Here is a 16,884-nt window from a genome sequence, read left to right as displayed (position 1 = left end):
GCCCAGGATTCCACATCTTGAATGTGACAGAGTCTGGCCTGTAAGCCCATGTTCTTAGTGATTTCATGACTAAGAACATGGGCTTCTTTCATGTTGCTTCTTTTTTTTTATTTTAATGTGATTTACTTCGTTTAGATGTACATTCTGCATGAAACGGCATCATTTTCATCAACATACTTCAATTTTTAAAATCTAGATCACTAGATCACTTGGAAACAATTTTTCCTCTTAAATCTCTCTGATACCCTATTTAGAATGAATGTTATCAAAATTGGACTTCCATCAATTTCATTTTATCATACTGTACTAAGGGTTTTCATAATTCATTTGTATTTAATTTTCACCCCAACCCTACACATTACTATTTTTATCACCTCATTTTGCAAATAAGGAAACTAAGGCTCAAAGCCATGAAGTAGCTGTCTAGAAGTGCCATACTAATTGAGAGCAGAAGTAGGACACAAACTTGGGACTGACCATGAAATGTGTGTTCTTAAGCACACACTAATGCCATCACTAAACATTAAACGTGCTCCACACATTTCTTTCTAGACACCAAACTGGAGAAGTTTGACAGGGATGACTATTACTTGATAAGTTCTCAGATGTACAGATTGAGCCCTAAAAAATCCCAATTTATTAATGATCTAGGGTTACTTAGGATTAAATCAAACTGTGTAAGACCAAGGATTTTCATAGTATGTTCTGCAGAGAGCCCAAAATTTCATAGACATGCCAAGATTCAATTCCTCAAGAAAACTAAATCTATGAGGCTTTTGTGAAACATTTTCCATTTTTTAAGCGTTGATGAATTTTAATGCATCAAAATTAAACATAACGGTTTAACAAAAGATAGCGTAGACAAAGTTAAAGGACAGGTGCTAGACTCAGAGAAGATAACTGCCAAATTGATAACTGACAAAGAATTATGCTGTTATTTGAAAAACAACAACAAAAACAAAACAAAACAAAGCTGTGAAACCCAAAAGAAAAGTTATTTGAATAGCACATGAGGAAAACATTAAAAGACTACTTACTTGAAAGAAATGCTCAGCTTTAATACTGATCAGAGTAATGTAAATTACAACAGTAGCAAGAAATGAATTTACACAATCAGAATAATAACATTTACAAAAACCAATCTCACAAGCTTGTGATGACAGGTCAAAATGGAAACCTTATGAACTACTAAAGGGACATAAGTTAAGAAACTGCGTTAGAAAAATAGTCATGTTCCATTTATCTCATTAGCTTGCCCATACTACAAAATATAGTGATTGTGCTCCTAAATAGTTTCCAAAGCAGCTTTTATAGGTACACAAAATGCTATATATTCTGTCGTACTCTGCCCTTTTTTTTTTAACTGCAGTAAAATTAACACACAATATTATATTAATTTCAGGTATATAATATCATTTTCAATATTTGCATATGTTATAGAAATGATCCCAACAATCAGTCTAATTGACATATTACTACACACAGCTACAGAATTTGTTTTCTGGCGACAAGAACTTTTAAGAACTAATCTCTTAGCAACCTTCAAATATAAAATACACCATTATTAACTAGATTATCTATGTTGTACCTTACATTCCCATGACTTATCTATTTTTTACCTTGAACTTTAACTCTTGACTTCCTTCACACATTGGGTGAAAATATTTTACTTCTTCAATGTTTTAAGTATGTATGTGTGCATGAAAAATAAATAGTTATTTTTGGATTTCTGTATTGTAGTTAGGCTTTCAGGAATATCTCAGGTGCACAAAATTAAAAACAATAAAATGCCACACCAATAAACATGCTAGTATGTTGTAAGGATACTTTAATTTTATGTGGGATACCTGTGTGTGTAAACATTCAATTTATTTTGCAAAATACCTCGATATTTACTGGAAATTTATAAGACTTAAATAAATATAATAGTTTACATTAAAAAGATAAAAAAATGGAGTAGGAGACTATTCAAAGATGGTAATTTGTAATAGCACAAGTAAAAATATATTTTTAAGAACTGGTATTTTTAAGAACTAAATATTTGTGGGGGGTACTTTGGTGTTTCAGTTGTTAAGACTCTGCCTTCCACTCAGGTCATGATCCCAGGGTCCTGGGATCAAGCCCCCCAACAGGCTCCCTGATGGGAGCCTGCTGGACAGGAAGCCTGCTTCTCCCTCTCCCACTCCCTCTACTTCTGTTCCCTCTCTTGCTGTGTCTGTCTCTGTCAAATAAATAATTTTTAAAAAAAAACTAAATATTTTCTAAACTAAAAAGTTCTGTTTTTTATATATGCATTCTGATAACAAGTGAGCACCAAAAATAGTTATGAGTACCTAATTACAACAGTAAAGTTTGTGTAATTTTCCTCAACTTAAAAGAATAAGCCTGATACAAATTACAAACAAAAATTAATTAAATTAAATGACTTACAAAAAAAATAATGCTGGTAACTTTTCCATTTTCCTTAGCTTTTCAACGAGAAGTGGAAACATTGTTATCATGTTTTCTGAACTAAAAACTGAATCAGGACTAAGATTCCTCAGAACCATTTTTGCCTGTAACAATGAATAAAAAAGTATTAGTTTTAAATTCTGCACAATAAAAAAAGGAATTACTACTTCTGGATAAAATATTTTCATAGTTGTCTAATCTCTATTTCTGTGCTTCTTTAAAATAAAATATAATAAAATACTTATGAAAATATAACATTTTATAAAGAACCATCAAAGAAATACACAAATCAATACACCAAAGAACAACAACAAAAAGACTAATACATATATACATGCATACATATATGCAATTTAACATGCAATTATGTAAGACAACAAAAGTCAGTCAGAAAGAAGTTGTTAGCAAATGATGCTGGTACCACTACCACAGAAGGTGGGGTAAATCAGTTTCTCTCCATATCTTGTATGAAAATCACTTTTAAATGCCTTTTGAAAGTTTTTAAATGACAAAATAAATGGAAGAAAATATAAATTAATTATGTTTCTGAGTGGGAGGAGATTACCTGAGTTAAAATGTAATGGAAAAAACTCAAATGGGAAAAGTCTAATATAAATCACTCACCAAAAATGAGAAACCTTGATATATGACAATAAAACAAACTTCAAAATATAAAGACCATCAACTTACTTAATATAAATATGAAAACTTACATGACCCCAGGTGAACATTTTAATACACAATTAGTTCATACAAATTGAAATAAAGATCATAAAAGAAAAAAAATCCCAAGACAAAAATGATGAAATGTATAAAGGCTTCTTCTGAGCTACTGTTACTATGATTTCAATCTTCCTGCTGCCACCGTATCAAAAACACTGACTGTGGATAGTGACACTGCTGTTCTTGTCCTATTGTTACACTGAACAGGAACCCGTGGCTTCTGGGATGTGTTTTGGAAAGCACAAAGGATTAAACAAAAAGAAATGTCCTTTTCCTCTTTCTATTCTACCTCAGAATCATTAGACTTCTGTTCTGCCTAGAGTCGTAAAATGAACATTGAAGACTAAAATAATAGTAATAATAATAATAATAATAATAATAATATTACCTCCTCAGCGTGGCCATTTTTGATCCAGCTTGTTAATTCGGCCTTTAAGCTCTCTTCATATTTTCTAGCATCCAACTTTTTAATGACTATTTTATTTTTAAAATGAATGAATTTTTCTGGATCAAATTCCTTGAAAAGAAACAGTACAAAATTAAATAAAATTATGCAAAATAATCCAAAGATGTTTCTCAAGTATGTATTTCATTTAACAGAATTATAAACTTCTTGGGAGTACAGACTATAGAATGTCTTTTTAGCCCCTCAAAGTTTCCAATATATAAACCTAATAGGATGGAATAGGAATATTTTGAAGAGTTCTCTTCAAAGAAACAAGGCAGAGCACAACCACATAGAAGATGAAAACAGACAGCAATTAGGGTATAAAGGGAAAAGGGGAGTACAATGAGCAAATGAAGGAGTATGAATCCAAGATGTAAAAGGAGACTAAAATATCAAAAATATCCCAGAAACTGAAAGAAGAAATATCTTCTGGAATTCAATGGCATTACATACCATTAAAGCAAACCACAATATGTTAGCAAGAAGAACGTCTCAAGAGGGATGATTTTGTTTTGGAAACGTCTATCTATAATTTTAAAAGAGAAGGGAGTTGGGGGAAATTGGAAGGGGAGGTGAACCATGAGAGACTATGGACTCTGAAAAACAATCTGAGGGTTTTGAAGGGACGGGGGGGTGGGAGGTTGGGGTACCAGGTGGTGGGTATTATAGAGGGCACGGATTGCATGGAGCACGGGGTGTGGTGCAAAAATAATGAATACTGTTATGCTGGAAATTAAAAAAAAATAAAAAATAAATTAAATATTAAAAAAAAAAAAAAAAAAAAAGATTAGATGCACATGAACAGAAAGGGTTAGAATTTGTCTTTCTGAACATCTGTGTTACCATCCACTATAATGAAATTAATTCAAATCAAATATGTAATTATTACTTACCTGGGCCCTGGGCCAGCTTTCCCAGAATTGAAACATGCTATCATAGAGCTGGATGGTTTCTCGAGGGGAAAGGGTAAGATCAGAAGGAAATCCATACTTTTCAATCTACATTTAAAATAAAATTAAAAATTTTAATATTCTTTCATTTTGTCTTATATTCTGTCCTTTGCCTGTGAACCTGTGTAAAATCCCCGAACATGAGGCTGCATTATGCCAACATAGTAACTGATTATGTTATTTTTAGAATGTAAGCATTGTGTTCTCTTATTAATACTACTTGAAAGTGGTATATTATTTTGCCTAACTAAAAAACATATATGTAAGATAAATCCAAAAGTTATCACAATTTTTTAAATATAAATCTTATTTCTGTCACTGAAATGATTGTGATTTCTTAAGTCTGTTACTTAGTCTTTTATACAAGCCCAAGCTTCTCAGTTTCTAAAATGGACAATTCTGCCCGTGCCATAGATTTGTTGCAAGAATCAAGTTAGATAATGTATGTAACAAGTCCAGTGATATATCTGACAGTTGATGTCTCGACTGTCAATGATCAACTTACAAGTCTTAATTTTTAAAATCAGTTTAATAATTCTATGGCTAAAAGCTGGGAATTCAATTCAGTTGTTCTCCACTACCTAGTAACTAATGAATGGGCAAAACCTGAGCTAGTCTACATTGAGAAGGAAGAGAAATAAAAGGTCATAAATTTGTACCAGCCTACATTTGTAAACACAATAGTATTATATCATGATGCTATTTTGCAAACCATATTGTCCCTAAGGCCCCAAGCAATGGTAAGAATTGATCTGTACTGAGCAGAAAGAGGCAACAGTTCCTTCCACGACTTTCTGGGGCTGACAGCTCTCCAGGAGTGATTAGCTATTCCTCTGTGGCATGGTAATGGGTCGCAAAGGCCAAGATCTGTTTTTTCTTTTTTCTTTTTTCTTTTTCCAGAAATAGGCCTCATATGATTAAAGGGCAGTCCTTCACCTCAGTTGGATTAAGGCCACCCTACTCATCCTGTTTCACCCCTTCTCTTCTCAAATTATTTCTGTGACTAAGCTGAGGGGCAACAGTCGGGGTGGATGGCTCTTCTCTTTAGGTTACAATAATTTATTATGCTTTTTTGTGCCACTGAGTTCTTTCATATTAATCTGAAGTATACTATACAACATCAGGAATAATTTACTCATTTGGGAAGGTCTGCTTGTTTTGTATTGCTGCTACTTTAAGAAACACACTATATAAACACATGCTACGCACACAGCTATCAAAACACATTTAACAATGCCCTTTGAGTTTATCCTGCATTCCTTCTGCAAAAGTCCAGAAGTCTTAAGAAGACTCATACAACAGTGTGACCCTTGCAGAAGTCATATGGGGTCAGAGCATACTGTAGCAATTCTGTTGCTTTCCAGTGACTCTATTAATAGCTAGTGAAAAGGGAGGAAAGGCACTTGGACCAAAATGCCAATCTTGCTAGGTGCTCCAAATCACTGCACTTATTGCTACTTAAAGATAACCGGCCTAGAATCATCCTCCACAAAATAAATAATTTTTTTAAATTCTATGCTGTTTTAGAATTGTCAGGTGACAGTGGGGAAAGAAAGAAGGAGACAGAAAGATAGAGACAGAAAAAGAAGACTTATTTGTATGTGGGTTTTCATCCATATTCTAAATCTAAAGTGTGAGGTTACAGGGATTTTGTCAATATTTTAGTTTTATTTAGGGTTTGGATTGGGCCATTGCCACACAAAGAGAAACTTCTGAAATAAAATCTTATTAGAAAATTACCATGATGACATGGGGAGATGGAGAGGAGAAGGGAGTTGAGGGAAATTGGAGGGTGAGATGCACCATGAGAGACTATGGACTCTGAAAAACAATCTGAGGGTTTTGAAGGGGCGGGGGGTGGGAGGTCGGGGTACCAGGTGGTGGGTATTAAAGAGGGCACAGAGTGCATGGAGCACTGGGTGTGGTGCATAAACAATGAATTCTGTTACACTGAAAAGAAATTAATTTTTTAAAAAATTACCATGATTAGGATTCATTTGGTTGCTTTTAGAAGCCATTGCATCATAGCCCAAAGGCTATAACGTGATTCCCATTCATTCACTCATTCAGGTACTTGTTAATAGATCATTCAGAAACCTGTGATGATAGGGCAAACTCTGAAGTAGGTCTTGGATGCATCCTGGCCCCACCACTTAGTTTTGGTGCAATAATGAGTTAGTTAAATACTCTATGCCTCACTGTTCTCATTTGTAAAATGGGAGTATCAACAACACATCCATCCTAAAACTGTTGTGATCATTTAAAGAGATAAAATACATAAAATTCTTAGAAATAAAGAAAATGATCAGTTTAAGTTGGCTGTCTTTACTTAACATATATTTATTAAGCATCTTTTATATACAGAGTTTTTAGGAACTCATAAGGACATAAAATTTTGTCTTCAAGGAGTTATTCTAGTAAGATAAAGGAGACATGTATATCAACAACTTTAGCAGTAAGCTGATCATGACTGGTGTCATACAAGAAATACAGACAAGGTGCTATGGAGAGATTACATCCAGCTAACAAAGTCACAGAAGGACTCTGAAGATGTTTCACATTAGAAGAGTCATACAAGGGTGCCTGTGTGGCTCAGTGGGTTAAGCCTCTGCCTTCTGGGGTCATAAACCCAGAGTCCTGGGATCAAGCCCCACATCGGGCTCTCTGCTCCTCGGGGAGCCTGCTTCCCCCCTCTCTCTTCCTGCCTCTCTGTCTACTTGTAATCTTTCTATCTGAGTCAAATAAATAAAATCTTTAAAAAAAAAAGAGAGAGAGTTATACAAGATAAAGAGGATCTGGGGGCACCTGGGTGGCTCAGTGGGTTAAAGCCTCTGCCTTTGGTTCAGGTCATGATCCCAGGATTCTGGGATCGAGCCCTGCATTAGGCTCTCTGCTCAACAGGGAGCCAGCTTCCTCCTCTCTCTCTCTCTGCCTGCCTCTCTGCCTACCTGTGATCTCTGTCAAATAAATAAATAAAATATTAAAAAAAAAAAAAGATAAACAGGATCTGAACAACTGGCATTTGGCATCTGTTGGTGGAGTACAGGAGCAATATAAATCATGAGGTCGTCCACATAAGATACATCAGGTTTTGGGGCCAGGTCAGAGAAGACCTAGGAAGCCAAGCCAAGGAGCTATGGATTTAATCACTTCCAGAGGAAAGCCATTAAACTTAGCAAGATCATAATTATGCGTTAGGAGTTTTACCTGACAACAAAATTTAGAATATATTCTACTTGCTAGGTTTTGAAAGGAAGGTAAATAATGACTAATTATCACTTTGAGAGGCAATGAGAGCTTGAATGGGTTATTCCTAAGAAAAGTATGAGAAAGGAAGAGAATTATGCCTGGAAAATTAAGAAGTCTTCCCCCACAGATACCTCGATGCTCCAAATAATATCTTAAGACCTCCACTGTATTGATCCACTACCAAATAATCATGTTATAATTGTTGCATTAGTGAAATGTCTTTTCCTTATTTAACCTAACTGACAGTGATCAGATTCTCACATGTTCTAGGAGCTTTCCACATATAGTTGTGCACTAAGGGTTGGTGTCACAAAGGTGGACAGAGACACATGGGTACTGAGAAGGACAATGGGCAAAGATAATATCCAGGAATAAATAAATTAACTTAAAAAACTTCAGTCAAAAAAATGACTAGGCTTAAAAATGACTAAAAATTTTAGGGTAAAAAAAAAAAATTTACCCTAAAATTTTTAGTCATTTTTAAGCCTTGGATCCAAACATCACTGAGGGTTCATTGAAGACTACAAAGTTATTTTTGTTACTTTTAAAAAACCGATGTTAATAAATATTCTTCAACCCTGAGAAAGGATGATATTCTGCCATTTGAAACAACATAAATGTACCAAGCACACTATGCTAAGTTATACAGAGATAAGTCAGACAGAGAAATACAAGTGCCAGCATAATATCACTTATACATGGAATCTAAAAAAGTCAAACTCATAAAAAACACAGTAAAATGATAGTTACCAGGGGATGTGAGGTAGGGGAGTTAAGATCAGTTGTTTAAAGGCACAAATTTGCCAAGAGTAAACACAACATAGAGATTTAATACACAGTATAATAAATATGGACAATAATATTGTAGTATAATTATATAATGTGATAGAAGTGCTAATATTGTTATCACAATTATTTTACAATATATAAATATATCAATTAACATGTTATACACCGTACATTTATACTTACATGTCAACTATGTTCAATAAACTAAATAAAAAATAAAACTAACGTTAAATATCTGTTACAAAGTATCTATTCTACAGTTCTCCTAAGAATCAACTAGGCAGCTTTTCAATTTTAACATATATACAACTAATTTATATTAGTCAGGACAAATATGGCTAAAGTATTACTTACATGGTCTGTTGTTAGTGCAGCACATGGGTGAAAATGATCAAAACAGATGTCATGATGTTTTATTGAACATATATACTTCTCTAAGTCATTGTATCTCTCACCGTAGAGCACTAACAATGAAGAGGAAGAATTTCCAAATCAGTGGACACATAAGGACTGCAATGATTTTGAAGTAAAAGAAAAATTCCAAACATACCAAGTCTAACTTTATATGATTCCTTTATTTGGAAGTAATCTTTGGGAGAATTGGCACAACAAACAGCATTTTTTTTAAAAGCAGTATTTTTTCTCATTGTATTGTCTTCTTGTTTCCAGTAGTGTTTTACTGATTGTAGCCACCTTAAAAAATAAATTTACATATTATGCAAACAGCAATATAATGCTACTTCTTGTGACATTAAATATTTTAAATAAAGATGCCTTAAAAATTATAATTAAAGGAATAGGCCTTAGAGGCAGACTACCTGAGACTGAATTCCAGCCTCCTTATTGCAGTCTGATGCTCTTGGTTGAATCACTTAGATTGTTTGTACTTCATTTTCCACAGTCTACATTCCATAAAAATGGAAATAATAATAGTAGTAGAAATACAAATCAATAGTAGTAATGGAAATAGTAAATCATAAGGGTTGTTGAGTATTAGTAAATTATTAATGTTAATTATCAATATCAATTATTAAATTAATATTACTGAAATACTAATTATTAATATTAATAATTTGCTATTTGCAAAACACTTAGAATAGTGTATGACAGACAGTAGCCTTTGCTATAATTGTTATAGCAATGAGGCAAAAATCTAGCCCAAAATGAAATGGGCTTTTCAATTAGTAAGGTTTTGCTATCTTTCTAAACATCTACAAAGTGGGACAACAGAAAAAATCTCAAGGTCTGTGTCAGGGGATGTCATTATACTATTTCATTTTTTCTTTCTTGCTAAAGGACAGAAGAAAAAGGAACATAAGTCTATCACTGCTGGTGGCCTTTTTTTGACATATGAAGAAATTTTTTACTCAACAGCAGATCTGGCTGGGACAGTCCTTGATTTTCCTTTACTGAGTGTGGCCTTTCTCAGCACCTGCCAAGAAGTGTGGTAGCTGCTCTGTTGCTTGTACAGCCAGAGATAAGTTAATAAACTCACCAGAAAGTTAGGAAAGTCTCCAGAACCTATATAGAAAGTATAAAATTTAAAACTGAAATGCATTTATCCAAATTGGAACATAATACCTACTCAGTGAGATGCTGAGGATTACTTATGGTAGCTGAAAGAGCCAGAAAAGGGCATCGGATCATGACAAGGAGATGCTCCCAGACTTCTGCTCCAATTTCTCCACCAAGACAATGGACCTATTAAAAAAAATTCTCCTTTAAAAAGCTGATTTTAAAATAGCAAATGAAAATAAGACACAGAAGCTCAAATCACCATATATAGTTTCATGTTCCTTCTATTGACAATGCCAAGTTTATATAAATATCCACAAATCAGGTAAGAGAAAATCTTGACACAAATTTTCTTCAATCCCCATGACCAATCCATCAATAATTCCTATTTCTCTTACTTTCAAAAATTTCTTTCAAATCTATGCATTTCTCTCCAATGTGTACTGTCACCCAAGCCACCATCATATCTCAGCTGCCCCACTACAACATCCTCCTGACTACCACCTAGTTTTCCTCGATGTCCCCTAATTCTTCTATCACAGCCAAAACGAAATGTCTTAAAGACAAATTAGATCAGTCCATGTCCCTAATTAAATTTCTTCAATATCTTCCTTTGCAAATGGAACAGAATGTTAACTCCTTAACAGGGTGTACATTATACTTAATTTGTCCCCCTCTTGCCTCTCTAGCTTCGTTACTAAGTCATTCTGTCCCATCCTGCTCCCCCTCTGTTTAGGACATACTAGACTTTCTGTTGTTCCTTGAACATACCTTTCCTACCTCAGAGCTTTTACATGTATCATTCCTCCTGCTTAACATGCTTTTACCCCTCTTTTCAGCTTGCACAGTTCAGGCTAATGGCATATCATTAGAAGGACTTTGCTGACTGCCACTCCAGAGTTGCTCTCCTATGGCCTTCCTGCCATTATCAGTCATGCCAGAGTGTTCTTTCCCTTTATAGTATGTAACAATATGGGCTTGGCATAGTCACATGTGTACTTGTTTGTGTGCTTACTTGTTTAATTCTCTTTTCTTCAATTACTCTGTGACTCTAGAACCTGGGCATTCCCAACACCAACAGTGCCTGGCATGGGAGGGGAACCCCTTAAATATTTGCTGAATTAATGAATGAATGTCTTTTAATCAAATAAGGCAAACTAAACTCAATTCAGAGAAGATTCTCAAAGGTAGTCTTCTTTAAACAGATTAAATTATGAAGCCTGGCAATTAGCGGGAAAGTACCACCTGAGACAGATTAAAAGTTGTTGTTTTTTTTTTCCACTGCCCATTTGGTTTTGCCTGGTTAGATAATATACAACTCTGCTGAACGCTTTGTAAAAGCAGATAGTACTTCCCTCTGACCCTGCCAGAATTGGCATTAGCCTTCAAAACCCTTCAGCTTTACCTTATATAAAACTGGGGAAGTTTTATATAAGGTAAAACTTATATGAGGTATGGGAACGCCATACCATTTCAGAGTTTTGAAATTAGAGTACAACTGAAGTTCTTGATTACAGAGAATTGTTGAATTTTTATTTTGAACAGAAATATTCAAAGCCTTCAAGATGCAATATATACAGAGCAACTAAAAATAAGCACCAAAAAATCAGTATCAAACAAATAAAACATATAGCCTACTTAGTAGCTCCAAGTTTACAACAAGAATAGTTAAGTTAAATACAAGTTTATCATCTTCTTCCATTTCAGGCTGAAATTCCTTGGAGCAAAGGAATATATCCTTTTATAATATTTTAAGTATCTTTCAATAAATATCCTTAATAAAATATAAGGATAAAATGTTATAAATATTTAATACATATTTATTTAATATCTATTTAATATATATTATTTAATATAAATATTAAATAAATAAAATATATAAAATATGTATATTTTATATGTTACATATAAATTATATTTTAAGCATATAAATAAATATATATAAAACATATGTTATATGTAAATGAATACAATATGAATATTGAATATGAATATGAATAAATTTAATAAATATATATTTTATATGTATTATATAAATATATAAATATAATACATTATTATATATTATATAAATATATGCTATATATAAATTAGATATTATAACATATGTAAGTAAAATATATATAATATACACAAATAAAATACATGACTATAATAAACATATTTAATAAACAGCATATAATATTTAATAAATATATATTTAATATATAATATATTAAACATGTATTTTATATTATATAAATATATTTTAAGTATATATATAAAATATATATTTATAAAAATACAAAATAGAATATAAGGATAAAATATTATAAATATTTATAAATGCTATAAAATTTTATAACATTTATAAATACTGTAAAAATGCTATAAATATCTTCCATTTGTCTCTATAAATTTCCATTATTTTCCATCCTGGTCTCTCTGGCCTCACTTCAAAGACTCCAATGCTCTCTTTCTCCCTTGGACTTGGCCAATGGAGAGCCTTGGCAAGGGATCAAGAGCAGGAAGGAAAATGACATCTTTATTTCATTGACTCCCTTCCTGAAAGGTTATCTTGAATTAGCTATGCCCCTCAAATAAGATAAATACTCACAATACAGCTACCTCAATCAATCTCCTTCTGCGTATCAGTAACTGCTTCTTTGTCTTGTCCCTTTAAGCATAGGGGTAAGTTACTAGCTCTGAATACCACACTAACCTTTATAGTTTCCCTAACATACACTTTTGGAAAACTCTCTGTTGTGTTTTGACTGGCCATTTGTTTTCTGTTGTGTTTGATGACTGACAAAATAATTCACATAACTGCTATCATTGTTAGAGACCAAAATGCTTTGCTCTAGATGTCAAAACTGGATTTTGAAATCTCTACCAGGAAAACTTATGTCATGGTGGTTAATTCTGCCTTGTTACACAGACCTCTGGAGCATATACCAACATCCCCTATTGAGTCACAACAGCAAAATGCAGCCAAAAGACAGCATGATTCACTGAGGAAACCATTCAGAAGGAAGTACCCCCCACAACCTGAACTCTATACAAAAGGATAAATGTCTTAAAGTACCAAATATCTTCATTATAGCACTTATGTACACTAGGAAATCAACCTAGAGAAACAATACCAAACCTACCTCATCGAATATAACATATCTGATCCTTTTCACCCACGTTTGGCGATGAGGAGCTAATAGCAGAATTTCAAAGCAGACAGGAACTGTAATAAGTACCTAAAAATAACATTGTATAAACAAAAATTTTGAGTACTTTACTATGTGCAGACTTTGTTATAAGAATATGAAAAATAGAGTTAAAACTCCTGAGTATACCTGCTAATAATTATGATATAATATCACTTCTGAGAATATTTCATTAAAATTGTGATATATTAGGTTAAACCTTATAAAACTGTAATTCTTATGAGTCAAAGTGGTAAAATATCATATTTGCAGTTTAAATTCTTATTTATAAGCAAAATAATACAAATGGAGTTAATCATCGCAGGTTTATTTCTTCAATCTGACCCTGAGATAGTTTTGTTTAAAAATGTCTATAGAGGATCGACGACTATGGATATTGGGAGAAGAAGAATTGGGCTGAGCGAGAAGTTATACTTCAAAACAGGCCTGATGAAACCTTGGTGAACCTGGTACAGAATTCTGGAGCGAATACTGGCTGTCAGAGCTGTTCCACATGAGGCCAACATGTCCCAGCATTTATACCCCTGCCTAGCTCAACCACAGGACAGGGACTGTGGAGGCAGAACTAGAGGAACTGACAGCTGGCATTTGTCTTGACCACTCTCCCAACATCTGGGCAGCAAGTCCATCCTTGAAAGGCAATCTGCGTAACACATCTTCATGTGTTATACTATATACTATATACTATACTATACTATACTATATACTATATACTATGTTATGTACTATAATCATCTTTTCACTTTTTGTTCAGTCTTAATTATGTATTTATGAATTTGTTAAGGAGGAAAACTATCTATGGCTTACTTAGCATCAGGTATTCTATCAATAATACGTTTTTTAAATTATGAGTATATTACTCATCAAGAAAAGTGAGAATATCCTGATTATCAAGAAAAAGTCTTTCTGATTAGAGATTTTTTATTAATTTTTTATAGCATTAGGTTCTTCAGATCATTTTTAATCCATTTATAAACCAAGATAATGTACTAAACTATAACTGAAATCTGAAGTTCAAACCTAAGTGTTCTTAGAGAAAGATGAGTGCTATTTCTCAACTCTTTGGAATGTAACAATATTAAATTTTCTGTAAAGCCATTTCATCTTTTGCAAATTCAAAAAATCATTTCCATGAGGCTTTGTGAAGATGCTGAATTTTGTTAAAGAGAAATATATTAGTACTATTATATAATTTGATAACAAATGCATTAATTAATATAACCTACCTGACAGTTTAGGGCATCATGACGATAGTCCCTTGTAAAAACACCACACAGAGCTTCACCATTTGGCAGATTTTTGGTGAAACGATTCTGAACAGTTGCTGCCACTTGATTAACAAGAGCCTGATTGACAAGGGAAGAAATTCAATAATCACATAATAAAGCACAGATGAAACCTCAGAGAATGACAGGAACTGTCTAAAAATATGTACAGTTAAAAGTCAGAGAGCTTGGGGTGCCTGGGTGGCTCAGCTGGTTGAGCAACTGCCTTCGGCTCAGGTCATGATCCTGGACACACGGAATTGAGTCCTGCATCAGGCTCCCTGCTCCACGGGGAGTCTTCTTCTCCCTCTGATCTTCTCCCCTCTCTTGTTCTCTTTCACTCTCTCTCTCTCTCAAATAAAATTTTTTAAAAATCTTAAAAAAAAAAAGTCAGAAAGCTTAACAGAACCTTTCTTATGCCCATCTACTCTAAATACACTAACATGCTCTCTTTGAAATATTTGACTAAGCATGTGAACCACACTGATAAACCTCAACTTAAAGTAAAATGGGGGGAAATGTGGCTTAATCAGAAGGAAAAAAACAGGAAATGTTGCTCATATATCAGAAAAAAATAGCTGAACACCTGTGTGACCAAGACTTAGAAAGAAGCTGTGAGTCTACTATAGAAGAAAGACCAAGTGAAGGATTGTCAGATAGATATGTGGTTCTTCTATCTGGGAACTACCTTCAGACATCTGAAGTTTGAATATATACATGAATACTTAGGATCAGGTGACTAGTGGAATCTGAGTATGTGGAATCTATAAACATCTATTTTATACTTTATGCCCCCCTCAAAAGTAACACAGATTAAAACAAAAATTTTAGGGGCACTCAGGGGGTTAAGTCTCTGCCTTCAGCTCAGGTCATGATCTCAGGGTCTTGGGATCAAGTTCCACATCGGGCTCTCTGCTCAGCGGGGAGCCTGCTTCTCTCTCTCTCTCTCTCTCTCTCTGCCTGCCTCTCTGCCTACTTGTGATCTCTGTCTCTCTGTCAAATAAATAAATAAAATCTTTTAAAAACCCCATAAAACATAAATTTTAAAACATAATGTTCACTAAAAAGTGAACATTTTCACATATCTGAGCACACACGGAAACATTAAATGAAAATACTGAAAGACCTGAGTACACAAAGTTAGTAACAAAACACTGTATTAATATGACTCAACATAGTAAAAAGATAAAATAACCAACAAAAGTATATGCTATGATACACAAAGAGCAATGTACTTAGTATACAAAACAAATCAATGAAAAGACAATCTCGGGACGCCTGGGTGGCTCAGTTGGTTAAGCAGCTGCCTTCGGCTCAGGTCATGATCCCAGCGTCCTGGGATCGAGTCCCACATCGGGCTCCTTGCTCGGCAGGGAGCCTGCTTCTCCCTCTGCCTCTGCCTGCCATTCTGTCTGCCTGTGCTCACTCTCTTCCCCTCTCTCTCTCTGATAAATAAATAAAATCTTTAAAAAAAAAAAAAAAAGACAATCTCAATTCCCCCAAAGTAAAAGACAAACGAGCAAATGCATCTATAAGTAGTTCATGAATAAAAAAATGTCAGTGCCCAAAATCACATAAAGATACCCAAATGACTAGTGATCACAGAAAAGCAAATTCAAATATGAGATAGCAGTTTTCACCTGTGAGTAAGGCAAAACATTTTAATAATAATAGAAATGTTAGAGAAGATAAGAGAATACACACTGCCATATCTGTCAGTGGGAATAAAAATGGATTTGAACTTTTAAAAGAGTAATTTGGCAAAAAGTAACCATGTTGTTACTAAAATTCTACTTCTAGCTAGGTTAATTTTTTATATATATTACTAATTTCCAGCAATGAGCACTTATTAAGCTATGGAAAACAAAACAAAAAAAAAGCTACAATAAAAAATAGAGTGCTCATTTCAACTAATCATATTGATCTATCTGGTTCTAAGGCTGACCACAATTCACTAAATTTTTCCTAGAAGCGTAAATGGAGTCTGAATTCATTTTAATCTATAAAATTATAGTTATTTAAACTCAATGTGCCTTTTCTAAGAGTAATCACTTTACAAGGGTTATGAGTGAGGATATGCAAACTTACACTTTCTGAAAGTCAAACTTTCTCCTTAATGACAAAGATCATATTTTTTGTTTTTAAATTTAACATTAAGCAGTAATAGATTTAAAAGAAATATGACAAAACAAATGGGCTTGAGAAACAGGCCAGTCACGAATGCCCAAGAGCAAATCAGAGAAATTCCATAAACCCTGCAAAGCCAATATTAGATTCCTAAGTGACTCAATATTGCC

The 16,884-nt window shown here is 33.6% G+C and overlaps 1 protein-coding gene across 8 annotated transcripts in view; it reads right to left on the bottom strand.

The window, feature by feature from the left end:
* DDX60 (DExD/H-box helicase 60) overlaps positions 1–16,884 on the bottom strand; it is a 113,753-nt gene that overhangs the window by 48,521 nt on the left and 48,348 nt on the right. For all 8 annotated transcript variants that reach the window (XR_004283171.1, XM_032332591.1, XM_032332590.1 and 5 more), the window contains 8 exons: positions 14,549–14,668; positions 13,257–13,352; positions 10,196–10,311; positions 9,161–9,303; positions 8,965–9,074; positions 4,516–4,620; positions 3,563–3,691; positions 2,431–2,555 (listed from right to left, as the gene is read on the bottom strand). Coding sequence is in view for 7 of the 8 variants with exons in the window: in XM_032332591.1 (XP_032188482.1) it covers positions 2,431–2,555; positions 3,563–3,691; positions 4,516–4,620; positions 8,965–9,074; positions 9,161–9,303; positions 10,196–10,311; positions 13,257–13,352; positions 14,549–14,668 (944 nt within the window). In the remaining variant the exon portion in view is untranslated. The remainder of the gene's footprint in view (positions 1–2,430; positions 2,556–3,562; positions 3,692–4,515; positions 4,621–8,964; positions 9,075–9,160; positions 9,304–10,195; positions 10,312–13,256; positions 13,353–14,548; positions 14,669–16,884) is intronic.

The sequence above is a fragment of the Mustela erminea genome, chromosome 2 (assembly GCF_009829155.1).
Source record: "Mustela erminea isolate mMusErm1 chromosome 2, mMusErm1.Pri, whole genome shotgun sequence".
NCBI lineage: Eukaryota > Metazoa > Chordata > Mammalia > Carnivora > Mustelidae > Mustela > Mustela erminea.
This window is presented reverse-complemented; position numbering and strand designations above follow the sequence as displayed.